Source organism: Oxyura jamaicensis, chromosome 6 (genome assembly GCF_011077185.1).
Source record: "Oxyura jamaicensis isolate SHBP4307 breed ruddy duck chromosome 6, BPBGC_Ojam_1.0, whole genome shotgun sequence".
Lineage (NCBI taxonomy): Eukaryota > Metazoa > Chordata > Aves > Anseriformes > Anatidae > Oxyura > Oxyura jamaicensis.
The window spans coordinates 29,070,001-29,097,487 of record NC_048898.1 but is presented as its reverse complement, the minus strand read 5'-3'; the positions used below and the strand labels follow the sequence as shown (position 1 = coordinate 29,097,487).

At 42.5% G+C, this 27,487-nt stretch overlaps 1 protein-coding gene across 2 annotated transcripts; it reads right to left on the bottom strand.

Annotated features, from left to right (window-relative positions):
• Positions 1-84: 84 nt before the first annotated feature.
• SLC18A2 (solute carrier family 18 member A2) lies at positions 85-25,231 on the bottom strand. Of its 2 annotated transcripts, XM_035329475.1 has the most exons (15): positions 25,013-25,231; positions 23,048-23,405; positions 16,561-16,619; positions 15,395-15,478; positions 12,760-12,852; positions 12,191-12,280; positions 12,039-12,082; positions 11,891-11,951; positions 8,513-8,608; positions 5,756-5,834; positions 5,463-5,514; positions 4,958-5,021; positions 4,426-4,545; positions 3,781-3,914; positions 85-1,637 (listed from the first exon to the last, which is right to left on the bottom strand). In XM_035329475.1, the coding sequence occupies exons 1-15, from the start codon at positions 25,131-25,133 to the stop codon at positions 1,527-1,529; spliced, it is 1,566 nt and encodes a 521-aa protein (XP_035185366.1). In that variant the 5' UTR covers positions 25,134-25,231; the 3' UTR covers positions 85-1,526. The 2 variants fall into 2 exon arrangements, with proteins under 2 accessions (XP_035185366.1, XP_035185367.1); XM_035329476.1 differs by lacking the exon at positions 8,513-8,608.
• Positions 25,232-27,487: the final 2,256 nt, after the last annotated feature.

Below are 27,487 nucleotides of genomic sequence, written 5' to 3'. Positions count from 1 at the left end.
TAGTATACAGAAGATCACAATGCATAGAGCAAATTATGAGGGGGATGGTTAATTTTTTTTCTTTTATTACAATAGATCATGAAATTATTTTAGATACCTTTATTTTAATGTGGTCTGAATGCATAATTTTTGACAAAGCAGTATTTGAAGTTTGATCCACTATTTTTTTCATATTTTCTGACCATAGTATATACACTTTACAAAACTATATGTAAACATAGTATCTATAGCTGCAGTACATAAAACATCTGCAATTACATGGAAGAAGGCACATAAAGATTTTAATTTTACAAATAAAAAGATACACCACAGTTGATAAGAACATTGTGAATCGTTTTAAATGCTTTCTTTCAAAGTCATATTTTTCTCATTGCAGACAGAGACCATGTAATCCAGTGCTGTGTTCCTCTATTAGACCATCTCCCCAGATGTAAAGAGAAATTGGTGACAAACAGGACATTTTTCATTATCTTTGGGAAAGTTGATACTTTTATTTCATTTTTTGGAAAAAAATAGATATATGCTTAATTTCTAGATGTATATGCAAATATATGTAAAGTATTTCTGTGAACTTCTTAAGTTACTAGCTTACTTGCAGTACATGCTGAATCTAAATACTTTGATACTGCATTTTTTTCTAGCCAGTCACTTAGGATGCATCTAAAATAAACTTGAGATATTAAAAATAAGATCCAAAAGATACAAATATAAACAAGTATCTTCACGTAGTTCTTATTCCCTTTCAGGAAAAGGAACTATGTACATTCAAACATACTTGTTTACCCGGTACTGTATGTGTCTTTGGGCACTTCATCTTGCACAACTCCTTAGCTGATTAAAACTTCATTAAATTGTACTAACAGCAATATACTTATCTCTTCAAACTATTTTTTTCGAAGCATTCTATGCGTGGTCAGGTCATTTTTCAAATTGCAAAGTAGTCGTGCCTTTTATTTTAATAATATTTGATCCAAAATTGATCAAAAATCTCACAGCAGTGTTTACACTCTTAATTTCAGCCTTCAGCACTTGTGTGTACAATTTAAAAAACTGGAAATTTGATAGGTTTTCTTTGAGCTTTGCAAGGGTTTTGCGTTTGGTTGGCTTTAATCAATAGAATAAATCAGAGAAGTTATATTCAAGAGAGTGGTTCGTTCTTATGACTCCAAACAGAATGTGAAGCGTTATAGGTCTTTGAGTTGACTTGAAAAATCAAATAGTTTAAATTCACGTTTATACAGATTTACACTACACATTTAATCAAAAATATACTGTGTAATATTCAATGAAATTAAATACACAAAATAAAGGTAGACACTATACAAATCCTCTATAAAAGCTTTTTTCCCTCCTTATAAGGCAGTTAGCAGTCTGCTTTATAACCATGGGAGATGATTAATATACCTTTGGTTTTTTGACCATTTCACTATTAAATCTACAGTACAACTAAAACATATTCCTGGATGAGATGTTTCACATGAAACACTGCATTTTGTACACCAAAACAGCTTATATGGCTTTTACTGTTATTCATCGCTTTCATACTCTTCTTCTTCATCACCTATCGGGTAGGCCTGGATGTTGTTCTGGGTATACATTTTTGTTTTAACGGGGCAGTTGTGATCCATGAGTATTGCCTACAAGAGAAGAGAGTGTGAACATTAGCACGTCCGCCCAACACGCACGGCTCGACCGCAGCCATCCACAGATTTCGGGATCCACTGGATTTCTGGGAAAGCAGAACCAAACTGATTTTGTGTTCATAAGTCAAGACCCCACCTCATACACCTCAAGGTATCACCATTGGTAAAAGGGGTTGCCATCACTAGAAAAGCGGGAGGGCAGGCCAGAGGCCTGCTGCCTCAGCTGCCTAGGCCAGGAGCAGCCACCACATTTCCAAACCGTTTCACCCTTCTGGATCAATTTTTCCTAGGACAACTCTGTACTCGGAGCAGTTGTGTAATGTTTCATGTTGTATGGGATTCAGTTTAGCTGTTAATTACCCAAAGAGCACAACATAGGAAACACTGTCTGTGGCGAGCTCCCTGCTGCTATCATGGTGGCCAGCGTTGCACCTCGTGTAGCTGTAGAGCACACACACAGCTTAAGGCTGTAGCGATGAATAATATGCAGGAGTGCAGGCTGTCAGTCTGATACTGGCCCTTAGCCTATAAAAGGCAGTGAATTAAGCTTGTTTTTCTCACTTTGGGATGCATGCAGCTCAGCTGGATGGCACTACGTGAGGTTAAAGCCAGCTCCAAGCACTCTGGGAGCCGCAGTGTGTTTTGCCTCATCCTGGGACTCCCTCTGCTCTTTAATGTTTCCCATCCTGTGGTCTCATTTTACAAAGCCCTCTGGACCGCCGAGAGAGCACAAGCAGCAGCTGAGTGTGGTGCTTTAGCAAGCAGCTCAGTGTGGGGGGATGAGGGGAGCTCAGACAGGGACAGAAGGCTCTGTTTGTGCATGAACGCTTCAGTACAGATTTCAGATTTCAGCCTTGGAGGTGGCTCAAATGAGCTGAAGGCACAAACCAACTGAAAAGTAAACTTTCTGTCCCAATTTGTACCAAGAATGCTGTTTTATCAGGTGGAAATACCCAGTAATAAATGCAGTAATTTAAAATCTTTAGGTCCAGCATGGTTCATTGAATTTATGACCTCTGCCTCATCTCTGCAAAGCAGATGAACCTGTATCTGTGACTGTCCTTGATCCATAATGGCAATAACCAATACTTTTCCAATTTTCAAGCAATGGTACCAGTGCCTGAAATAAAACCTTATACCCATGAATCATCTTTTCTCGTGGCTCTGCTGATAACCACCACATGCTCTTACATTGCTTCACCCCAAGCCTACCCCTGCCTTTTAAAAGGACTTTCCACCAAGCACCTGCACGTGCCAGTGCCTCCTGCTCAGCTGTGGGAAGCTGACAATAAACTTCATCTCTGTGCAAACAGCAGCTCTTTTGTGTTTTTTGTTCTTTCCGTTCCCTAACCTTGGGGTATTTTAAAAAATTATTAAATTAAAAAAAAATCATTGCAGTCTGCAGAGGTCATTCTGAGGGATTAGCTGGAATCTCTGGGATCCTGCAGTGCAAATATGGGTGACACCAAAGGTCTCTGTCCTCACGTACATAACATTTCAGCAAGATCCATTTTTCCAGCTTCTCTTTTATGAGTGCCAGTACAAAGCATGCACAGCTCATGCACTAGGTTCTGTCCTTGCCTTTCAGAGCTTTGTTACTGCATAGTAAGACAACGGCCATGCAAAAGTACATTTTCTTTCCTTCAACAACTTGCCATTGTATTTTGGGTGCAAGCCAACGTTGTTCAGCGTGAGCAAGGACAGAGTGCTGGGGTCTGGACTGACACGTAGTGACTGGTGCTGCAGCAAAGCATTGTGCTTGTACTCAGGATTTTCCCACCCCAGGAAAAATCTGCCTACTAATTGCATTGCTAGGTTACTACTTCTGGAGCATCCCATCTTCCTGCCAGGAAACCCTGTGAACACAGCACGAGATGCCCTCTGGCAGTAACAGGACTTCAGAACAAGATCCAGTATAACAGGAACAGCAAATCTTGGAACAGCAGCACAGGGGACATGTAACAAAAAAAAAAAAATCCTTTATACATCTTGTGCAGAAAATGAGGTGGGGGTTATTCCAAAGGTGATGCATGACAGTGAACTGTGCTGGTCATGTTTTGGGGAAGTTAGAGGCAAAGATGCAGAAATAAGTTAATTTCACTGAAAGAAAAAAAGGCAAAAAAGATGTCATGCTTACCATTTTCTCTTCTTTGGCAGGTGGACTTCGAAGGAAAAAGCACAGAGGAGCAAAGAGGATATCCACGATCCCTATAATTGTCATGAGCCATGGAAATCCAATTGCCTTTGCAATGGCACCACCAGCAGAGGGACCTTTTATAAATAAAAACCTTTTCCTGAATACCATAAAAATTGCAGCATTTACTTCAAACAGTAATTTTACATATAAAACTCCCACATATTATAAAACATAAATATTATAAATCACAAAATTTACATATAAACCTCCCACATATATTTAATTACATATGAAATTAAAACATACACCTTCTCTGGCTCCAGACCCTGAATTCACTGCAGAAATCAGAGACGCTCTGAGGGGTTGTGGGGTGTCTATACAGGACAGTCAAGGGAGAGGGGGCAAGGGGGCCTGCCTGCCTCAAGCCTCTTACAGCTACTGAAGATGTGCATAGCACCATAGCAGAGGAGGGGAACTGACGCCAAACAGTTCCCTGCATCCTCTCCCTCTGCTTCTGGCTTCTTGCAGAAAAAAAGAAACCCCAGCTCAATAAGCCTGAAAATGCCACGGGGATTCATGCCTAGCATCACAACACATTTCTCTTTACTATCAAGTGTGTATTAGGCAGGAAGATGCAAGACTTACCTATTGCAAAGCCCATGCAAAAGGCAACATCAGCTATGGCATACACGCTGCCATAGACTGACACGTGGCGCAGATCCACGAGGTAGCCCATGATGGGCATCATGGAGGAGTCCACCATTCCTGGGCGTGAGGGAGGGAAACAGAGTTCAGAGAAAAATATATATATATATATATATTTAACATCTCAGCCAACTATGTGCTACAATGGTATGCAACAGCAACTAAAAGGATGATTATTCTTAAATATGCAAAGGTTTGTGTTAAAGCAGCCTGTATTGTGTCTGAGGTCATATGGATGAATATAGGCATGTGCACATGGCACTTGCTGACGGACATCAGAGATGTGAGCTTAGAGAACATCAGCTCCAGCACTGCCCCGTAGTCCTCCTGGCTCCACCTGCCAGTCCAGGCCACAGCTCAGACTTCACTACTGTCAGCCAGAATAGCAACAAAACTTGTTTGATTTGTAACTTCACAAAAAACCATTTTTATGTAAACAACAGACTGAAAAAGTCATTGTAATTTTTCTCACCAATGGCAAATCCAACTCCAAAATTGGGTGCTATGAGCCCATAAATGTTCTTAGCAAATGGTACCTATGAATGAAATTTCAGGCAGTTAATTAGGTCACACTAATGAGGTTAGTTTTCTTTTTCTACGAGAAATTCCCGGAGTAGTTAGAGCATGCTTTGTACGGATGTGCAGCTGGCGTTTGACACGTGTTTTGGCCAACTGCAGCAGACAGCTGTGCCATTGCACCACCAACACCCTCGCTATCACGAGCGAGAGTAAGCTGCTGAGTGACAGCTCAAAAGAACGATCCCCCTCCTCTTTGGGAGCCACACTTCCTTCAAAATAATTGAACCATGGAGATTTTGAAGTGCTCAGATACGGGATCTGGAACCCATTAGCTACACATTGTTCAATAACATATCTGTAAGGCAGAAGCTCCAGTGAAATCTCATGATAAAGCACATGTTCAAAGATGAACACAGGAACATTTAGACGGTGTGACAGATACATCATCTTCTACTTACGCATAAAATGCTTACTCCCACGATTAGCATCCCGAGTAAAGCGCAGAGCCACCTACCAAAGAAACATCAGTCAGACTTCAGTGCCTGCAATTGCTAGAGGTGATCTGAGTTCATTCAAAACCATGTCTGGAGCGCAGAGGTGCACAACCAAAGGAACAACGTGTTCCAAAAACGATCTTGCTACTACAGAACAAATTTTAATAACTTCCACCATCAACAAACTGCCCTGAGAAACACTGCAAATGGTACAAGAACACACTGGAAGATTATTAATATTTTTAAATTAAGCATACCTTCCCATTTTGTGCGCAAGTATCCCAAAAAGATTAGTCCCGATAAGATATGAGATACTAGCCGGAAGAAAAGCAATGCCTGAAAAATATGAATGAGATGATTTATCAGCAACGACTTCAGCGAGGTGTTAGAAGAAACTAATAAATTCCAGACGCTGCAATTTTGGTCTGAACACATCTAATGGAGTCGTTGTGCGTAGCCCAGAGAATCAAATATCCGGTTTCTTTTCCTGAAATCTCAGGACATCATCTATGAAATGCAGGAGCAATATGATGCCTTTGAACAGAGCTTTCCAGCATCAGCTGGAAGGCCTGGCATGGGAGAGGCGATGCAAAGCGGAAAAAGAGAAAAAGAAAAAAGGTATTTCTAACTGCAGTAAACTTTGGGGTAGTTCAAGGAAGTTTTTTTTCCCCTTCATGCATATTTGTGGGTTGCATGGTTGGCATATGGAGCATGTGTTGGGTAACCCATGGCCAGGAGCCCCTGTGGTGGGCTTGTAATGCCATGATGCAGCCCTCGGTCAAGCAACAGCTGAACCGAGCATCTATCAATAACATAAAGATGAAGAAACCTTAACAGCTTAAAAAACACTTGGCTGTAGCGCTCAGCTAATGAGGGCACCCAAGGAAAATCCCGACCCTGTGGCACGGGGCCCTCCTGTCTCCTCCTGAAGGATAAAGTGTTGGAAAGCCGGCTCCGGCCTGCACTGGGGGATCCCTCCTCTCCCTCACCCCACACCAGGGTCGCAGGGCAGAGCCCAGCTGGAGGGGAAATGGCCAAGGAAGCTGCTGCAGCTGTGGTGCCAGAGGCAGCACGGGCTGTGGGTGCCTCTGGTGTTGCCCACACAGCAGCAGGGATCACCACCACCACCCAGGAGGTGGCCTTGTATGAAGCATTTCTGGGCACAGGGGCACAGGTGGTGGCTCAACGTTGTAGGGTTGATGTCTCTTGGAAGAAAGTAAGGCACCACATCTTTCTGGTGTTCCAGTTCAATTTTGCATCTTCCCAAGTAAATCTGGGAAACCTGACAAAAGTAGGAAAGTCTGGCAACTTAATTCACGCCACAGCAAGCCTTCCATTTGGTCATTTTTAAATCAGACAATTCAAATTTAGAGAGCGGCCATGACATTATGGTACACAATCAAACAATTTCCTCTAAGTGTATGTGCTCCTCATCTCTCACCAAGGCAACACAGATTTTCTCATTTCCTGCTTATCCATCTTCCTTCCTATATCTCTCTGATATTCATAAGAAAAATCGAGAGGTAATTTTTAGCACAGCAATATCCTGTGATTAAAATCCTTGTGGGTCACAATGGCAATGCTGGGGAAACCTTTTCACCTGTGCAACCGCAGCTATTTCAGTGTGGTTTGGAGCAGACTTTTATATGAAATGGCCATTTACAGCAGAGCTCAAAAACTGGGAAAAATACTGCAAAAGCTTGGTCAACAAGGCTTGCATGTTGGTGTGGTATAGTCACAGTGGTAAGCTGTGCTTCTACTGAAGCAGAACTGTGATTTTCTAAATAAGCTTTATGCAAAGTAACATTTATTGATGAAAATCAGAGCCCTTTGTACCTTCTTCTGATTGCTCTTCAAACAACTGGATCTCAAAACTGCGTAAGATCATCATTTGTTTAAAACCCTGCAGTTCGGATATAATTTAAGAGGCTTAAAATCTTTAATTAATGCTGTCAAATCAGACAAAGTGTAATGGACTCAATTACTTATATCATTAAGGGGTAAAATTAGTCTTAATTTAAAATGGATATTTTCCTTCTAGGAACCTCCATTCAAACAGGAGATTTGTAAATCTCATTTCTGTTACACTGGTATATTCTAGTGGGGGAGGTAGATAAGCCATCTTTCTTTTTCTTTGTGAGGCTTAAAATATCTAGGTCTGTGTGTTAATTTTGCTATGTAATGGGCTAGCAATCATTACCACGTTCAACAGTACAGTAATACATTAAGGACTGCCACCTATGGCCACCCTAGATCTGAGTTTGCATTCATTTGAAATAATGTTTGTATTTTCTCTGCAGTGTAGGGACACCTATATTAGTATTCTCTAGGGATATTAGTCTGATGAGCATTATTTTCAACAAAGATATATTTTTTTTTGCTTTCAAATGCCATTCATTGATACTAGAAAATGCTTCTTGTGTCCTTTTTCTCTCTGGTGGCTACATTTTAGGGAAAGTCTATGCTTTTCCTACCATTGCCATCAGCTGCCCTGGAAGCAGTACGTTAACACGTGTGCTAGATGCAGCACATACTGCACCTGGTGCAGATTTCCTGCTCTCAGCAGTTCACACTAGGCATTGAGGAGGGATTACCTCTGGGAAAAACCCTAAACCCAATGATTTTTGAAAATTGTTGTTGATTGATTGAGATCTTTGTGCTTTTCTAGAGTGCCATGAAGGCTTTACAACATACATTTATAAGCAGAACCTGAAATGTGCTCATGTCTAGAATGCTGGGCTAGGAACTGAATCACGTTGTGCCCTGCTCAGTGGTAAGTCTCCAATGCAGCAGCATTGCTGCAAGGGATGTGTGTGTACATGCATGGCTGTGCTGCAGCCTGCCCTGCGGGGCTGACTGGGGCTCCCAGTAACGTTGACAATTTAAAGGCAGTCAGAAATAAATAAATGAATGACTACCTTTAAAGTGTCTAAGGAGAGCATTATTAACAGGACCAGAACAGAGACATCCATCAGACGAAATATAGCAGACCCAAGTAATGTGCTGTACTTTACCAAGTTGCCATTTTTTGGAACACATGGTCTCCATCATCCAGATGGGTAAAGCTGGTTCAAGCATAGCGATAGCCATGTTTGCAAAGCAGATTGAGCCTTAGAGAAAGAAGGGGAAGGAAAAAACAAAAAGTAAAAATTATTTCTTTTGAATATGAACAAAAATCTGTGCAAAGAATGAATACTTTTACCAAAAAAGTGCTTCTTACAGACCTATTTGTCATGCATCAAATGCTGATTAATGTTAAATAGAACAGAATGTAAAGTCACTGAGGACTAACTTTCTGTATGTTCCAATTCTCCCAGAAATTCTACAATAAAGGTTAAGCTATTTTCATAATGTGAAGGGGGGAAGCAAAGTCTACAGTGAGCCTGATGACATTTAGAAAGTGCGTGATGTCTGACCATGTACAAACGACACGCTAAAACCACGCTCCTTTGGTCTTTATCTCCAGTCTCCTGGGGCAAAACCTGAGCCCTGTTGTGTAAGAGGCATGGCTCCAACCCATTGTGAATGAGGAAGATGAGCCGTGGAGGTCAGGATCCTAAAAATACCACCGGACAGCCAGGAGGATGCCTACCCCCTGCAAGAGGGAGCTTTGTGTACAGGCCCCACAGCCGGCAGCCACTAAGCCATGCCACAAAGCATCGGCTTGGCTGAGCTTGCCCACCCGTATGAATTTCAAATGCTTCCAAATCTCTTTTGAATCTCTGGACCTTTGGTCATTCACACGCAAAGAACAGAAGTGCTGACTCAGTCCTGCCTGCCGGCTGCTCTCTGCCCACGTAGGGTTTTGCTTCCTGCTCCACCACCTGCAGATTGCGCTCCGGAGGTGGTGTCCAGGCCCTCTGCCCTCAGGAGCGGGCTTCAGCCTTAGTGTGGGGATTGTTACACCCCACAGTGCTTTTTTTGAGTTGGGAGGCCTTCCCTGCTTTGTCCAAAGGGCCTGAAGCAGCCACAGCCCAGCGCAGGACAACAGAACATGTCCCCACTGCTAACCCCTCACAGAAGTGAGGGAAGCCCCTGCTAGAACTGACAGCCTCAGACTTGTGTTCCTGCTCCTCTTCCTAACACTTATAATCTCTGAAATTTAGGAAAATATTCAAGACTTCCAAATTTTACCTCAAAAAAGAAAAAAAAAGGCATTATTAGCTTTATTTGTCTGAGGTCAGAGAACTACTGTTTCTGCTGGACCAAGCTCCTCCTCATGCAGCTCACAACAAAATGAGCGCCGATTCTGCTCAGTGTTGTTCTAACAGAGGTAGCTAGATCGTAAAGATCTTATTCTACTCTTCAGGTGCATGCTGACAAAGGTACCTGGATCTTCAGGATGTACTGCAAGGGAAAGGTGAGAGCCTGAGCTGGTACTCTGCAAACTCAGGGCACAGTTTAATAAACACCATGCTACTTCAGTAAAATTTCCCCAAAACAAGGTAATTTTTTCCTCTGCTTTATACGGAGCTGACCTCTCTTTAGAGGTATGTATCTCAAGAGCAGAAATCCAACATTGTTTCTTGCTTAAATTAGATGAAATGTCCTGCACTGGCCAGAAGATGTGAAATTGCAGCATTCCAGCTGGATCCCATCGCCATGGCTGGGAACCCACTAGCCTTTTGGCAGAGCACCATGGAGATCACTGGTATTTTTCTGTAAAAAGTCCAGTACCCAGCAAAAAGCTGTCATGAGTTTTCTCAAGAGCCCATGTGCTAGTGACATTATCTGTCTCAGATCTGCTTTTTGGATCTGCTAACTCAAACTAACTTGCCTGTCACTGCAGCTTCATCACCCTGCAGCACCTAACCTTTTTTAATCCCCATGGGTGAGGTGCTGCTGTGAGAATGGCAGTGACTTCAATCACCAGCAGTGATAAAAAGTGTCAGCAACGTTTCTTCTGCCTGGGTCAGCAAGCAGGGATGCCTCACCTGACACACATGCTCCACACAGCAGGAGGCAGAGTTTGTATTTGCTCACATTTCCCTTCTCCGGCAGAGGTTTCCACCTGAGCATGCCATATCACCTCTGTGCTGAAACCACGGGGGAACTGGGCTTTCCAGGGCAGCTCCTCTGCCAGTCCCGAGCTGGCCAAAGCTGGGTGAGCACAGCACCTCACTGCAGCACTGCTGCAGGACTTGGGACATCAGTGTGGCACTGAGTGAAGCCAAGTCCCCTCTGTCACCAGCCCAGGGGCAGCAGGGGAAGCAGAGGGAAGAGCTGTGTGCTGTGTGCTTCAGTTCGGGACAGCTGGTGCTAAAGAGTGATGCGGTGCCACAGGTAAGGGAATTGGTCAGGAAGCTCTTGTGCTTTGGAAATGCAAACAATTATGACTCAAGTGTATGACGCACACTTAGGAGATTGAATTTATGCCATGAAATTAACATACCTAAATTGAGAGTGCAAAAAACACTTAAACTGGTAGTCCATTTGCAGCACCCCTAAAATTTCCCTGTTTTTTACTTGTGGTTAGCAATTAACCCACTAGAGAATTAACCCAATGCCATGCATTTTGTCATTTTTAAACTTTTTTTTAATTTAATTTTAAAATTTAAATTATTTTTAACGAGCTTTTAAATGAATGCTTAGAAGGCATTCAGAACTTCTGTCCTCCCTGAGCAGTGCAAATCCACGAGACTTTCAACCTTCCCAAATCAATGTATCTGAACAAAACACCAACCTCCCTAGGGTAAGGGACAGAAAGCACCACTTTCAAAACTCTTTTCACTGCATAAAGCAACAACTTAATAACTGAGGCAATTAACATTTAAGGCTGAGGGAGCTGAGGTTGAAGAGCATGGGCATCATCCATTCTGCCAAGGGGGCTGAAAACCAACAAAACATGACTCAAAAGGCAAACTTCCCCAAGGCACAAAGACTCTCTAGACAAACGGTGCATGTAACACCAAACGCCACACACCACCTGACCCAGACCTTTTCTAAAGCATAACCCATGCTCTAGAGACCCTTGCTCCCTCCTCAGGTGGAAGCAAAGTTCTGAGTTATTCCTCGTGCCTGCCTGGGATGTGCTGGTTGTTCCTCCCTCCACATCTCTGCCCTATTCACTTGTCTCATGGGCATTTTCATGGCCACATCTTGATGTGGTGCAGCAATTCCTTGTCTTAGCAAGGATCCACAGCTCACTAGTGCCTTCTCAGCTAGGCACTTATGTTGGAAACTTACGTTTCCAACTTCCAGCCCACTGTGTTTCTACTGGTACCTCCATCCAGAGTTACTGATGGATTACTTTGTTCTTTCTGCTTCATGTAAACGAAAGCAGCAAATGACATTATTGCTAGACCAGACTAGCTCGAGGCTTTCCAGGATGCCAGGAATAATGCCAACAGTTGATTAAAACTTAAAAAAAAAAAAAAAAAAGGATCTGATACCTGCTGCAATAATGATATATGGGTCCTTCAAAAGTGTCAGTAGCGGTGTCCCCTTCTGGCTCTAGGAAACAAATGGAAAGTTGGGATGTTGGGATTAGGAGAGGCAAAGCATCAGGTGTCGCCTAGAGTGCTTTACTGCAATACTCACTTCTGCCTGCGCTCTGGATGGCTGCAGAACAAATAATTGAACAGCTGTGGAAAGAAATCAATACTGTAAGGTTTCTTCAAGAAGGGGGTCAGGACACAGGCACACGAAAGGGAAGTGCTACAAGGCAATAGTGACTCTCCACATGCACTGACCTCCGTCTAGCAGAGCCAGCGCTGCCAGCACGAGGAACGGCGAGCTCTTCCCCACAAACTCGTACATGACACTCCCAAAAGGTGGGCCCACTGAGAGGGAGAAATGAAGGAAAAGCTGTGAAGCCACGTTTCTGACCCCAAACAAATGTCCTCTGCAAGTGTTTGGGCACCCTGTGTTGGCACTCAGGGACCACAAAGTTTAATTTAAAACAAAACAAAACAAAACAAAATGAACAAAACAAATTAAAAAAAAAAAAAAAAAAAAAAAAGATGAATAAAACCAACAGTAAAGCTCATTGATCTCTGTGACTATGAAAAGTGTATTCTTCACACCCCAAAATACTCCTCTACTTAAACAAAACCCAAACATCTCAGAAATTATTGTCTGATGTGTATCTGCATAAGAAATATGTTTCTGTGGAAGAAACGATTCTTAACATGCACCATGCATCTAATCTGGAGATGGCATGATAACATTGCACCCGAGAAGATCCTGCCGCTGTTTTCACAGACCACAAGGAGGTGCTTTGTGTGGTTTCTGCTGGTGGCAGAGCCCCCATCTCACTGACCTAATACCCCCATAGCAAGTCCTCCCAGTGCGATCCCCATCGCATTGCCTCTCTCTTCATCGTCTGTATATACACTGGCCAGCATACCCATCCCTAAAATACAAACAGAACAGAACAGAAGCACAAAATTAGGCAGCTGTGTCCTACAATTTATTAGACAGAGGTGACAGCAGGTATCTGTATATAAGTATATACCTACACACATATATATCTATATTTATACACATACATACACCTACATATATATGTGTGTGTTTAAGTCCCCACCACGTGCAATTTGCCTTGAAGCAGAAGGGAGTTTGGCACACATCAATGGTCTCAATGCCATGTTCTGTTACACCCTATTACTCAGATAGCTTAATGATGCCCTGATTTGCTGGATTCTTTGTCTCTGCCTTTGTCACAGAATGTTTAGAAGTTTCTTTTCAGCCAGTTGAAACAAAGCTCTCAACGAGTATTCTCTGTCTGCTATTTGTGCTCTGGGTGCTCAACATGAAGGTTGGTGATGGCTGACAGCTACAACCGCAGTCGCGGCAGGCTGTGCTCTGAACATGAAGTATCATGCCCAGCTGATTGCTTTGAAAATGAGTATTTCAAGTTCAGCATCCAAAATTAAAGGATGCTTTTGACCTTTATGTTCATGTTCCCCATTTCTGCATCCGATGATGAGCCATCATTTTACAAAAGGAAACATGAAGCCTCTTTCATTTGCTTTTGTGAAGCACTCAGACACAGTAGTGGTAAATGCTACAGAAGAGTCCTCATAGAAATTATTAATTTTGTTTTCAAATCAAGGACTCAATATATAAGGGCCCCAGCTAGACAGTGAGCCAGAAAGAGAAAACACAGCCCTGCATGACTGATCACTAAGTAAATACGGACCATCGTGTGCACCGAAAGGTAACACAGCAGAGGTCCTGTGTGGATGAACACACTTACTGAAAGTCGTGGCAGACTTCAGATGGTTGAAAAGCAACTTAGAGAACAATATCTGAATTCACAGCAAATTTGCAGAGATTGCTTGCACAGCTGCAGGGTGGGTACTACACCCACTACTACAGTACTACAACTCTGAGGGCAAGACATGGCTGATCATGAGCATGCAGCTGGTGCAAGTGAGGTGGACTGTTGGACTCACAAAATGACTTTTTCTCTCCCATTGGGACTTGTCTGGGGTCAGAGCTTCTTCTGAGGGCTTGGTCTGGCCTTGGTGCAGTGCACGAAGAGCTGGGGGAGTCAAGACTACCCAAAAAAGAGCAATGGGTATAAGCAAAGGCCAAGTGACCAAGGGACAAATGCAGATCTTTGGATTTAAAGCTAGAGAAGGGAAACTGATGTGTGATGTGATGTGGTCTTGAAATTTAAAAAAAAAAAAAAAAAAGAAAAAAAAAAGAAAAAAAAAGAAAAAAAAAGCCACAAAGATAAAGAAAAGAAACTGTAGAAACTGTTCTTCATGTTCTCTCAACTATGAGAACCAGGAATGGATATGAATGACAGGAAAGAGGCTTTAGATGAGAGATCAGAAAAGGACTTCCTAACAGTAAATGTGGTTAAGCACAAAGCTCAATGCTGAGGCCATTTCTGAAGGCTTTTGAGAGCACATCTGTCAAGTACGCATGAGGAATGACAGATCCTGCCTTCAGGAAGGGGGTGGACGAGGGAGACTCTTGGCCTTCTCTGCTCTGTTTTGTAGGTTGTCTGGGGAAATATATGTGCTCATCAAAGAGCCCTATCTCAAGGCACACCCCTGCACAGGGACTGAGATAAAGCTGAACAAAAATTGTGATCCTGGCATGTCTTAAGTTTGGAAAGCTTGACTTGTAAGCTTAGTTTGGGGGCTGAGGATCTCCATTGGATATCCCCACCTGCCCCAAGGCTGCAGCACAATCCCTGCAGTGAGGATCTGGGTGAAATCCAGCTCTCAAAAGTTTGTTATGTACCTATGAAAATATGTGAGCCCTGTTTATTGACCAGTCTCATTTGGAAGGGGGGATATTTCCTGAGGAAGCCAAGAGACATGCTCTGGACAAAAAGCTCTATTCACCTCCCCTTTCAAGACAAATTTATATTCCTGCTGCCATCATGAACAAAATATAATTTATCTAGACTAAGTCTCAGAGATCATTGAATAATTTGGAGTGAAAATCCATACTCCATTTCAGTTTTTCATTTAAAAATAAAAATCTTATATTGGATATCTAGCACAGGCAATCTAAGTCCAAACTGGCAAGCAGAATAACAAACCACTGGAAACAACATTTTATAACAGAAATTTCAAAAACGGGCAGAGGTACTACCCCCATGATAATAAGTACCAACATAAGTTCATGGTGACCTTTAAAAAGGCTAAAAATGAATTTAAAATGTTGAAGGCACACATGCAGAAACCCCAGGGAGAGAGTACATCATCTAGTGCTCTGCCTTACTGCAGCCCACGTACCAAGTAATTCTGAAAAGACATTTGCTTGTGAGCTACTGCATAGGAAAGAAGCAGAAAGAAAATAATGAAATTGATTTAATTGAATAATTTTGTGTTAATTATTGAAACTGCAGACAAAATACAATTAAGAAATGAGTGTTACTGAAAAAGATAGAATTGGTGATCCGTATTTTACGCTATCATATGCTCTCTTACCTGCAACTGAAGAACAAGAGGAGCCCACTCCTTGGAGGGACCTTGCAATAAACAGTAATGTGTAGCTTCCTGAGAAGGCAAACACTATGGAAAGGACAGAGGTAAATTTTTAAAATTAGGTTAACTCTAACTAGGTTAAAAGTTAGATTTCTTTAAACTATCACAAAAAAAAACACCCTTTCTGCAATCCAGTCAGGTGTTTACAGTGACTTGTGTCACTTTCAATGCTAACCGCATTATTCTCTCTTATTGCATTTGGATGTGTCAGCGTTGAATTGCTCTTAGGTGTCTGAGCCTTCTGGTAACACAGAATGCAAGCGCCCAACAGTTTTAACTAATTACTTGGGATTTGATTACGTCCTGCTCTGATTCAGCTGCACAGGGAGGCGAATTAAGACCTTTTTTTCCAGCCTTGTTCCCCCCATGGCTGCATTTCAGGCTGCCCAGTCTGAAGCTCCAGGCATTCACAAAGACAGGATTTGACACATACACACAGGCCTACACCAGCGTTTCTTCCAATAAGCAAATGCATGGAGAGATTTTACAGTGGTGTTGCCAGCTCTGCACTGGATGCCGTGTGGCACAGCTGGCCATGAATTAGACTTACTACTGTTAAAACCACACCAAGTAACATTTGTTCCAAAAATGTGGAGTTGTCAGAGACTCTACCAACAGGTAATCCTATCCATCACTTCAGTCCCCTTGCTGTCAGAAATATTTTCCTAATATTTAATCTAAATTTTCTTTGATACTTTTTTAAGGTTGCTTTTCCATTTCTTACATACAGTGGACATGGAAAACTCTAAATTCCCTTCCTTTTTTGTCATAGACTCTGATACATCTTACATCTGCCTTCTGAAGCAACCCCAGTTCTTTAATCATTCCTCACAGGCTTCTAACAATGCTTGATGTTCTCCTTTATACTCTTTCCATCTGGGCCACATCCTTAAGTGCCATGCAAAACTGAACATAAACCAGCAGCTGAGGCATTATTAACACCATTTAGGGTGGGCAAATTACCTCCGCTGACTTGCAGGCTGTACTCCTGTTTGCACATCCTCTACATCAATTCCTCTACATCAACAAGAATTCCTAAGGATCATTATTATAGATCATTTATTTAAAAGTTGCATCTGAACAACACTAAGTAAGAAGTGGCCACTTACTGATCGTTGACACAAACATGATGCAGAAGCCAGCAAACAGCGGAATCTGGTAGCCTATTCTGGAATAAAAAAAATAATAATAATAAAAAAGAACATTCACATTTTCAGGATTGTCTCACTGATATTTTGAGTTACATTTAATTGCATGAAGTCTTTTTTTTTTCTTTTTCTTTTTCTTTTTTTTTGTGCACAAGCACAAAAGATGCAAAAACCCAACCTGTGTTTTTTTTGCAGGTTTTGAAGTATTTATAGTGGACAACACGATCAAATTGTTCCATGTTACAAATGCCTTCTCATTTGGTACAGAACACTTTTCATCTGAAATCCCTGGAAGAAGTCCTTCATTAGAATTTGATTGTCCTGTTCTCGTTCCACCATAATTGTTCTCAATAAAACCCCTCTGGGTCTCCATGGGGTTGCCAAGAATATGAGAATGGAAGATTCATCTAAGCATGCTGAGCTTTGAAATATTCCAGTAATGTTTCAAGAATCATCTGTTTCCACCCTCATGAGACAATGACTGTAATGAGACACGGTCAAAAAAATGGCTTTTTTTCTGGGAAAATTTGTCATCAGCTTCATTGGGAGTTCTGCTTCAACAACAAGCACCGAAAGTGTCCCAAAGTGTCTGAGAGTAATATTTTTTGCTTTTCCACAGTGTTAGGATTAAATATGGAGCTGATCAAAGCTTTCTTCATCAAAACTCAAAAGTACAAAAACATCAGAAATAGCCTGGAGATATGCCCGGCTGCTGTAAGAATTTTCAAATTTCCAGGAAATAAATTATTTTCTGTCTGGAAAGCAAACACATTTTTAGGCAGCTAAATTTGAAATTTCAACAAAGACCTCACCATATGCTACTTTTCATGCCATTAAAACTCTGCCTTGGGAATCAAATGTACTACCCAGGTAGCTCTGCAGACATCCCGTGTGGTCACCGCACTTTATTCAGATCTTCCTTTTCCCTAAAATTCTGCATATCAAAAATGGTTGCAAAAATATTTTTAATGGTCAAATTCTTCTACGATGAAGATGTTCAAAGGAATACTAATTGATTTTAATTCCCAGTGATTTGACAGTATTGGGCTTTTATATTGGTGGTATTGGTTTAAATAGGTCCATCAAGTAACAGAAGAGTCTATAATGGCCCTTCTCATTTTTGATAATATTGATATGTCTTAAGACAGGTAAACCAACAAAATTATTTTGAGATTTGTTCATATGTCAGTGTAATTTTTATACAACTAAGGACCACAGATAATAGTAAACTCTTTGAAGCACAAGGCTGTTCATTATTGGTCCCATTGTAACATTTGTTGGAGTCTGAGAATGGAAGAAATCTAGCATGCACTTTTCTACAAGCCTTAGAAATTTCTAATGAAGAGCAGGTGGAAGAATTTTGCCATTAAAAATATCACAAAGACTTAGTGCACTGAGTTTTCTAGTTGAAATCCGCAAGTAGGTGCTACAAAAATACAGCAGAGGAAATGCTACTCTTGTGGTTACTTAACTGGACTGGTATCTGCAAACAGCAACCTCAATTCCTCTTCTTCTGTGGGCTTATGATAATCACTTTAATCTCTCAAAACCTTGATACCTGACCATTAAAAGAATACTACTATACTTTTTTTTTTTTTCTGTTTAATTTAAAGAGGATGATTTTTCTAGGCTTGTCTCTTCTATCATTGTGTGTACATGGCAAGTATTATACAGAAGGACACTAATCTCCACTGATGTTTCTGCGTATGCAAGGACATAAAATAGAATCATCTATTGCCATCCCCTTGCCTGCCCTTCCCAGTGGGCTCATGTAGAAAAGGACACAGTGAGTTTGATCACAACTGCTTTGATTTTGAATTTTTGAATTAAAGAAAGCACTGATATAAATACAGATAAATAACCCCTGCATGCACGGCTACTGTGTTGGTGAGTGATATCATCTGTCTCTGTGGTACTGTGAATGCAGTTGTTGGATGTCTCTACTCCTCCTCCCATTGCAAAGGGGGTTTGTCTGTGAAAGCCATCCCAGAGGTGTCTAGGATGGACACTGTGGGAGGAGAGGTCTGATTTCAGTAAAGAAATTGAGTAATTCTTTGATTTGCCACAGGGACCATGAGACAGCAATTCACTGCTCCTACAAGTACACTGCATTAAAACTCAGTTATTTGTTTGAAGACAAACGCCATACGAAGTGGCTCCCATGTTCATGTTTGCACCACTAGATCAGAGACATTAGCTGTGAGATCTGCCATGAGCATTAATGAGTTAAATAAAGGGAAGGGTTATCATACTTGTCCTGTAATCCTAAATAAAGGATTAGCATCCATCAAATTAAAACATATTTCACCTCTCTCAGTATGGCCTATGTCTGAAATGTTTCTGTCGGGTGACCGTTCCAAGAAAACAAGTATTTTGGAAGTCACTTTTAATGCTCTATGAAACCCTCTTCAAGCTTTGGTCTTAGTTTTTGCAGTCACGGATATTATTACTCCTTTATCTTGGACAAACAGAGTCACACCACGGTGTGAAGCATCACACAGCAGAGAGTCATGGAGGCAGAACGGGAGCAGAACCCGTTCTTGCCCCGCAGCAGACCATGACACCTTATTGCACATGCTGAGGTCTAACACATGCCTTTCCCTCCACAACCAGAGAATCGTCTCAGAACCAGGCTCTGTGTGGGCAGAGCTAGTTCTTTCACCCAAAATCTATATTGCCCGTGGTCCACCATACAAAGCGGTGTGAAGGTATAGTCAGGAGAGGACGTGCATTTGTGCTAAGCAAGTCTTTATAGTCCTCGGAAAAGGTCAATATTGCCTGGAACTCCCCCCACAATTTAGGGATGATGTGCTACCCTGCTCAGGGTTGCTGAGCCCCTGGAAATCATGGTTGTTCTTGCTCTGGGGCCGTTCTTACCCCCATCCAGCTGACAGCTAGAAGTGTAGATTGTCTTTTCCTGCACAATCTTAGCAAACCCTGCCTCCTCCTAAAATAGCAGTGTTAATTACTTGGCAGTTGTGCTACCACAAATGTCTAATCTGCAGCTGCAGTCCTGGGCTGTCCAACAGACATGAGAGAGCACATGTTTACTGGGAGTTTTCACTGATCAGAACAATAACAATATATAACAAATACATAAAAAAAGGGGGAGGCAATACCTGTAACAGACTCTGTCCCCGATCCTGGGCTGTTTCTTGCCATGTGAAACCTGTGCATATGCAGTTTCTAATTTTTAGCCACGACAAGATGTGCTCCATCACAGTTATCTCTACATTTTTCCTGTCTTGTCTCTTCCTTTTTCTTGCTATCATGCCTTAACAAGTCATTTTCTCGGGCACTCCTCACAAAACACTACAAGAGAAGCCGAAGCAGACAGAGGGTCCAGCCTGTTCCAGGATGGCTGCCCATAGCTAAAAGTGCTTCCTACAAGTGTTTCCAACTCCCAAAAAAAACCAGTCATCAGTCAAAGGAGGGAGAGGAAGGCTGCCGGTGACAGAGAAAGCCTGAATGACCCCATTTTGGGGTCGTGCTGACCCCAGACTGCAGAACTGTTTGGAAGTGGATTATACTCATTAATAAGGTTACACTGCAATGAGACAACTAATTGATGGGTCCTGTGCAGCAGTAAAATAAAGGTTACACTGACCAGGTTAGCAGCTGTGGATGATTAGAGCCTAATTGCCTATCCATTACAGGATTGCAATCTGCTGACTTTAACCCTGTTACTTTATAGCCACACCAGTACCAACGTGAGCACTGCTTGCTCAGTCTGTCTTGGCTGGTATTTTGGTCATCTTCAGCCCTAGCAGAGACTGGGGATGGATGACAAGAGGAATATTTTCCTTCAGGTCATGACCCAACGAACCTCTGAATGTGCAGGAAGGGAAAAAGGCTCAGGTCCAGCGGTGGCTGTTTGTTTGCTGGGATTTTCACCAGGACTTAGCACAAAAGGAAATGGTGGTGTTCCACCAGCTGTCAGCCAGCTCACCATGATGGGTTTGTGTTTTCTTTGGTGTCCTTTGAAAGGAGATGGGCTTTAAATAAGAAACATTTTAGCTTAGCTTGCTTCTTTTAAACTAATTTTGAAATTTATTTTTAAAATTCTTCAGCTCCAGTAGTTATAGAAAAAGTGGAAAAAAAAACTACAAAATTTTCAGAAGACCTACACTAAGTACTTGGCACAGCCTCGTGGCACAGACTTGCCACTTATTGGCAATGTGAGTGGAATAGCCTGTTGCATCCTGTACAAACTCAAGCACTCAAAGACAGTGCGTTTTTAAGGCCAGTAACTCCATGCTTGTTTAAAACTCTAAGCTGTGATACTTTGCTGAAATTTTGCAGAAGTAATAACAGCTATAATAATTACCATTAAACAGCTTATCAGTGGTAAAGAAGAGTCTTTATAGCGATAACTCAAACATCTTCTGTTTCATTTATAATAATCAGTTTTCACACTTCCTTTTAACTGAACGTATACATTGTTCTTATGAAATCTCAACTTTAGTGGTGGGGATTTTTGTTTGTTTCTTTGCTTGTTTGTTTTAGCCGGTGGCTTCTACAGTTAATTGATAAATACGTGAACTGATATTTCCCACTAAACATTTCTCAGAAGAAAGGCAGACACTGTTCCAAGACACAAACAACGCATGAAAGAAAACCAGCAATCCTTAAATCTAATTTAGGGCCACTTGGCCATGAAGACACTTGTTTCTGCCTGGATGGGAGGACGGCGTGCCACACGGGGCCACGTGCTCTGCTTGATTCTCCTTTTCCCACTTGTTGGGAAACCACTCGTAACGCGCAGTGCCTTACTTCTTTTCCCCTGGTTTGGCAGTTTGTGGAAATGATGATAATCCAGAGAAAAGTAAATGGAGAGAGGGCAATGATACAGACAATTACTAGTAAACTAGTAATTGTCTATTTACTAGTAATTACTATTACTAGTAAAACCTAGAATAGCTAAAGAACTGTTATGGAAATATGATTTGACTTCATGCTGCTTTGCCTGTGGATGAGCTTTCATAGCCTAACAAAGCAACACGGGAAATCTGGGTAACAAAAATCTGTTTTCCTCCTTAAATTGCAACAATATTTGTGTAAAAGTGATTTTGTAAGGGCAAACTTTCAGAGCATGGATATGCGGGAGGAGATAAGGTGAAATAAAACAGAAATGAAGCTGTCTATCTCATGTAAAATTTTTGTGTCTATATAATTTCCACAGATTTAATACAGGTTTTGAATTCATAACATTGTGGGTCCAACCACTGCTCATCCCTCCACTGGAAGCTCCTCTGTCAGACTGAAATTAAGCACTGTGTATATAAGCTGTAAAATCCAGTAAAGGTGCTTTTAGTTCAAAACCTGAAATATCCAGCCTTAAAGAGTATTGGTTGGCTTGGCTATTGCCACGTGCGGTAAGCGCTGACTGCCTAAACAGGAGTGTTTTACAAGGACAGGAAACAGACAAATTTCATCTGCTTATTATTTTCTGAAAGGAAAATGTCTTCTTTATAAAAATAGCTTAATAAGAAACATGAAAATGGTGACCTAAGTACAGTTTGAAGCTTATTTCCTACAGAGATGGATCTCACTCCGTTTAGAGGGGCTGCAGCTTGTTCTGTGGGGAACAATTACACAGAACACTAACAATAAAATCATATTAATTATTAACACCAAAAATGTAAATGATATTATAAATACTTTTTAATCTCTGTGTAAGCATAATTAGTGCTTGGATTTGGTTTTGCTTGTTTATTTGTTTGCTGTTGTTGTAAGTGATTTATTTTGGTGCATGCATCTCCTATCCTGCTCAGGAGGATTTTGTGTAATGTCCCACCCAAATACACTCTGCTTAATACATCATATGTAGGCAAGGACTCGGAGAGGACTATCTGACAGTTGGAGCACATCTTGCACAGACATAAATCTGATCTGTTGAACTCAGAGACGAACGTGGCACCAGCAGGGTTTGGCAGACCTGCTCCCTTTCTGTGGAAGCCCATGAGAACCTCCCGCTTGGCCTTACCTCAGGACATTCAGAATGCTGTGCACCAAAGCACACCAAGAGCTGCGAGAGATTTGAACACCACCTATACCTTCAACATCATTTTTGCCTAATACAGGTGTAATAGATGTGTCACCAAGTCACAGAGCTTGATCCTTGTAACTGTTCCATGGCATCTTTTGGCCCTGTGTAACTGTATTGAAGAAATTTCAACGCCATTTCAGTAAGTTTCTATAAAAGCCTGAGAACTCAGGAGCTGGAGAAAAAGAGAAGTGTACAACACTGTCAAGTGGCTCGTGTGCTTACCGATTTATTTCGGAAAGGATGCGGGCATTCAGAAGACATGTTCATCAAATGTATTTTGCTAAGATACTCCAGATAAAGTGAGAAGGCCAGGAAGCCGGGGCCACAGCAGAGTTAGAGGTACTTTGAAATCCCCACCCAGACTAAAACATGAATACAAATCCTAACTGTGTAACATACCTGTTTGTCAGTGGCCCTATGAAGGGGTTAGTGATCAGCTGCACTGTTGCCTTTGAAGCAAACAATAGCCCAACTTGAACATTTTCATTCAGCAGGTCCTTGTCCTCCTTCGGGCAATCAGATGGAGGAGCAGTCACAGTCACGTTCACTGTCATCTGTTCTGTCGGGGTGTGGGGCAGCTCTCTGGGGCCCAGCTGAGCAGACTCGTTCCCAGTAACCATCGTCAAGTTGTCATAGTAGGAGAAGATACTCTGAAAATTGTCCATCGTTGCTGAAACTACGTTAGGCTTAGTAGTCTGGACTTCTGATGCATTTTTCTCATGTTTGATGCTGTAAAGGTAACTGGGAATTATTGGCACTGGAAAAACAAATAGAATATATTAGCATCTTACCGTAGGGTTATGTGCAGATGGAATCACCAATTTTTATTGTTTGCTTTGTCATTGATTGGGAAGTACAAGGCTTTCCTACTGAGAACATCAGTAAGGATTTTTAAAGACTGAAACACGGAACTTAAATAGTGCAATTTAAAACAGTTCTTTTACATTAGCCTTTATTTTTGCCAGTTTTTGTAATTATAAAATATTCTATACAGACATCACTCAAAAGGAAAAATATGCGAAGTAGCAAAAACTATGTCTGAACAGACTGATGCACATGACTGCATAAATCTCTTTACTAGATTGTGAAAAAGTGAATAATGAGAAAAGCACTGAAACTAGCATTAAGCTAAAATTGCAAAAATAAAACATATTAATAAAATAAGCCACAAATAAAACATATTAATAAAATACGCCATACGAAAGAAAAAAAAAAAAATGAGTAATCAGTTTAGGATCATAGCTTAAATTTAATTGTATTAATGTGTATCTCAGAAACTAGCATATCCACATTGGTTGGAACAGATCTAAGATTCATTCTACTGGGAAACGTCAGTGACAGAACCAGCAGGGTTGCCTGGCCTCTCTTCTGACACAGCCCCATCTTTCAGTGAGTCTGCAGACCGAAATACTTTTAAGGGCTTCTAGCACACATCTTAAAGAACAGATAAGGAAATGTTAACTTCTTAAGAAAGGATGGTCATGTAAAAAAATCCAAAAGTGACTTGGTAAAAGTATTCATGAAGTTTTTGTTAAAGGCATCAGCTTTAAGCAGAACCCCCCAGGAGCTGAGTACGGGCAGGGCAGCGCTGTGCAGGATGAGCTCTGCACTCCATGAGCAGTGTGTGGGCACAAGACAGGAGTTTCTCTGAGCCCTTGGACAAAATGTATTATGAAAAGGAGCGTTTCGATATGGGGACTTATAGAACTACCAGCAAATAAATGTTCCAGGACTTAATTTGCATTAATTCCTAACTCTGGACACCATGTCACTTGAAGCCAGTAAAAGTCGCACCTTCAACTTTGATCAAAACTCTGATTATTTTATTAAACCAGCTCTTAGAAGCACTTTTCTTAAAACCCATGTAGATAGTTTTCTTATTAATCTAGCATTTGACGAGCAGCGTGGGGGAGAGGAGAACTATCACAAGGAAACAGGCATCTTCTGTGTTATCTAGCCTGGTGTTTCAGTTGCACGACCACAGGAGGAAAAAAAGATGATGTGCTAAAAATACCAATGTTGTCATTCTGAGAAGTTTTCGTGGCTTTCGGTGAGAAAATAAATAAATAAACTATGAAGATGTTTTTGTACGATTCCTTATCCTACAAGTGACAGAGTAGCAAAGCAAGACTTTGCTGCGTGTGGCGGTGTCCGCAGTACCTGGGGCACCCTGCGTGTTTGAAAACCTTTGGTTTGCGAGCACCAGCCACGCACCCAGGCAGCACATCTGTCACCGGAGATTACTGCTGGCATAAATCGGGGGGGCGAAACCAACGAAAAACACTGAAACGAACCAAAAACCGACCCACGCCCGAGCCACCGACGGCCAAGCGCGCAGCCCCACCGCCAGACCCGGTCGCCTACCGACCACGGTGAGCAGCATGTTGTCCAGGAGCAGGGCGATGAAGACGATGAGGAGGATGAGCCTCCGGGAGCTCCGGCCCTCCCGCAGCCAGCGGAGGAGGCTGGCCTCGCCCCGGGCCATGCCGCCCGGCCCCGCCGCGCCGCCGCCGCTGCCTCTGCTGCTGGCCGCGGCCTCGCGGAGGCCCCCGGGGGCCGCCCCGGGCCAGGGGCTGAGGCCGGAGCCCCCTCCTCGCCCTGCCCCGGCCCGCCCCGGCTCGCAGGACCCCGGCCAGCAGCCCGCTGCCAGCCGGCTGGGCAGGAGGAGGAGGAGGAGGAGGAGGAGAGGAGGAGGGGTTGGTTGGAGGAAGGAGGAGGACGACGACGACGAAGAGGAGGAGGAGGAGGCGGGGCACAGAGACCCCTCTGGATGTCCCTTCCCAGCCTGAGCGATTCGCAGCGCTCAGCCGCCGTGCCCGGAGTGCCGGGCTCCGTGCCCAGCCCGCCCCCCTTGCGGCTTTCCCCAGCACCACGGGCTGGCCGGGGAGGCTGTCCGACTAAAGATTCACGGCGTTATAGAAGTCGTCTTTCAGCCTGCTGCCCAGCCTGAGGGCTACTCTTTGCTTCACCCTCTTCGCGATGCTTCGCCCCCGGTAAACACCACCGAAGTCGGGATGAGCCCTGTAATGAGCTGAATAGCCCCAGAACCAAACGGCAGGCTGCAGCCGGTGGCAACACGGCTGTGCAAACAGTTCTTCTTCAGCGATGTTCCCTCTATACGTGTTTCACCCTGTGCCCCTGCAGCACGATGCCATTAGGACACGGGTTCCCTGTGGCGTGGTGCTCAGACTCAGCCTGGTGCTCCTGCAGCAGCACTCGGCTTCGTGCGATAAACAAACTGCCTGTGCTGGTTTGTTCATTTGAGAATTAATTTATTAGTTAATGAAAGCCATTTACTCTGTGAAGTCTTGGCAAAGTAGCAGCTGAAGAAAAAAACAGTGTGGTCTGAACTGATTTCAGGTCCCGATCCATCTCTGGCAGAAATCTAGCAGGCTTTAGGAATGGTGTGAATTTTCAGGGCAGTGTGCTGCTGACTATACACATGTTTTTCTAAAAACAGTGAAAAGAGGAAGTAGATTTGCTAATAGCACCTGTTTTGTTTGCATGCAGGTAGTTCTGATTTTATTTGACATATCCACCAAGTATTATGTTTGTATGGGAACAATCTTACCAGTGCACAACAAATGCCTCCGATGGGTATTGCTAAGCTCTCGATTCCCAAACGAGGGTTCATATCCTGAAGGCACTTACACCACAAATCACATCGCTGAGCTGAGAACTGCGGAGGAATGCAGGAGGAGGCAGGGAACGCTGCCTCAGGTCAGCAACAGGAGCAATGTTAGTATGGGAAAATAAATTTCACATTTCTGTGAAATGTCCATAGCAATTTCCTATCAGGAAAACATGGTTTGGGGTGTTTTGTAAGCAGTTTGGAGGAGAGTTAGGTGATAGCAGCGCGGCTGTTTCTGTCACCTGTCAGAAAGCAGACGTGGACAAAAATGCTTTTCCAGCCATCTGTGATGAGGGACACAGTTGCAGAAGCCTCCTGCTTCTTTCCCTGTATCACCCACATGTCAGGGGGAGAACATCCCCTTCCCCCCCTGAGTCTGTCTTCCATAATTTCTCTCCTTCCTCTGCCTGTCCCTGCTGTGCTGACATTCACGCCGGCAGCATCTGGCCACTTTGCTTGCTGGACTTGAAGTCACTCCTCTCTTCTACTCTCCTAGCTTCTCTTACCCTCAGCCAATTGACTTTTAAACAACTAATGCCAAAATACGTGTGCATGAGCATGCCTGAGCTATTAGCATGGATAAGCATAGAGCATCTGAGTGTACTTATTTGCATGTGGAGATGCCCACTGGTGCACAGACACTATTGCTTCATTAATCTAGCTGATTGAATCATGTTTACCTCTAGGAAGCTAGCAGGTCAGGAAGACACAAGGTTTGCTGCTGTGCAGATATAAAGCGTATTCCATTCCTTCACCACTATTTACTTATCCTTAGCCAGGGATCTTTGTGTCTACCAAAAACAGGTAGGAAAGGAGTAGGAGCATAGTGAAATCAGACCATGTTTGGGAAGCTGCTTATGACTTGGTTTCCCCATTGAACTCCCCACATAAAATGAAATATAAATTCAATGCTTTGAAAAAAAAGATGTTCATATCTATCTTTTTTTTTTTTAAAGTATCAGCCTTTTCTTTGCCTTAGCTATCCTCTGAAGTATACATGTGCCTTTATACCCAGATTGTAATATTATAACTTTATTAGTTTTTGATAAATGACATCTATAAGCTCAAAAGTAACATCCAAAACCACATATTTATTTGGGAATCCAAATTTTGAGAACTTAGCATTTGTTCATATGAATGCTCCCCTCTGAATGAGACACCCCTAGCACTTTAGGAAATAGGCTAAAGGCACTGAGCATCATACAGTT

What these genes read in the sequence shown, in the direction of transcription:
- SLC18A2 (XM_035329475.1), bottom strand. Translation starts at nt 25,133, where the DNA reads ATGGCCCGGGGCGAGGCCAGCCTCCTCCGCTGGCTGCGGGAGGGCCGG. An exon ending in CTTGCGCACAAAATGGGAAG is followed by an intron (nt 5,515 to 5,755) that starts GTATGCTTAATT and finishes TTTCTTTGGTAG; the next exon opens with GTGGCTCTGCGCTTTACTCG. An exon ending in CTGCCAAAGAAGAGAAAATG is followed by an intron (nt 1,638 to 3,780) that starts GTAAGCATGACA and finishes CTTCTCTTGTAG; the next exon opens with GCAATACTCATGGATCACAA.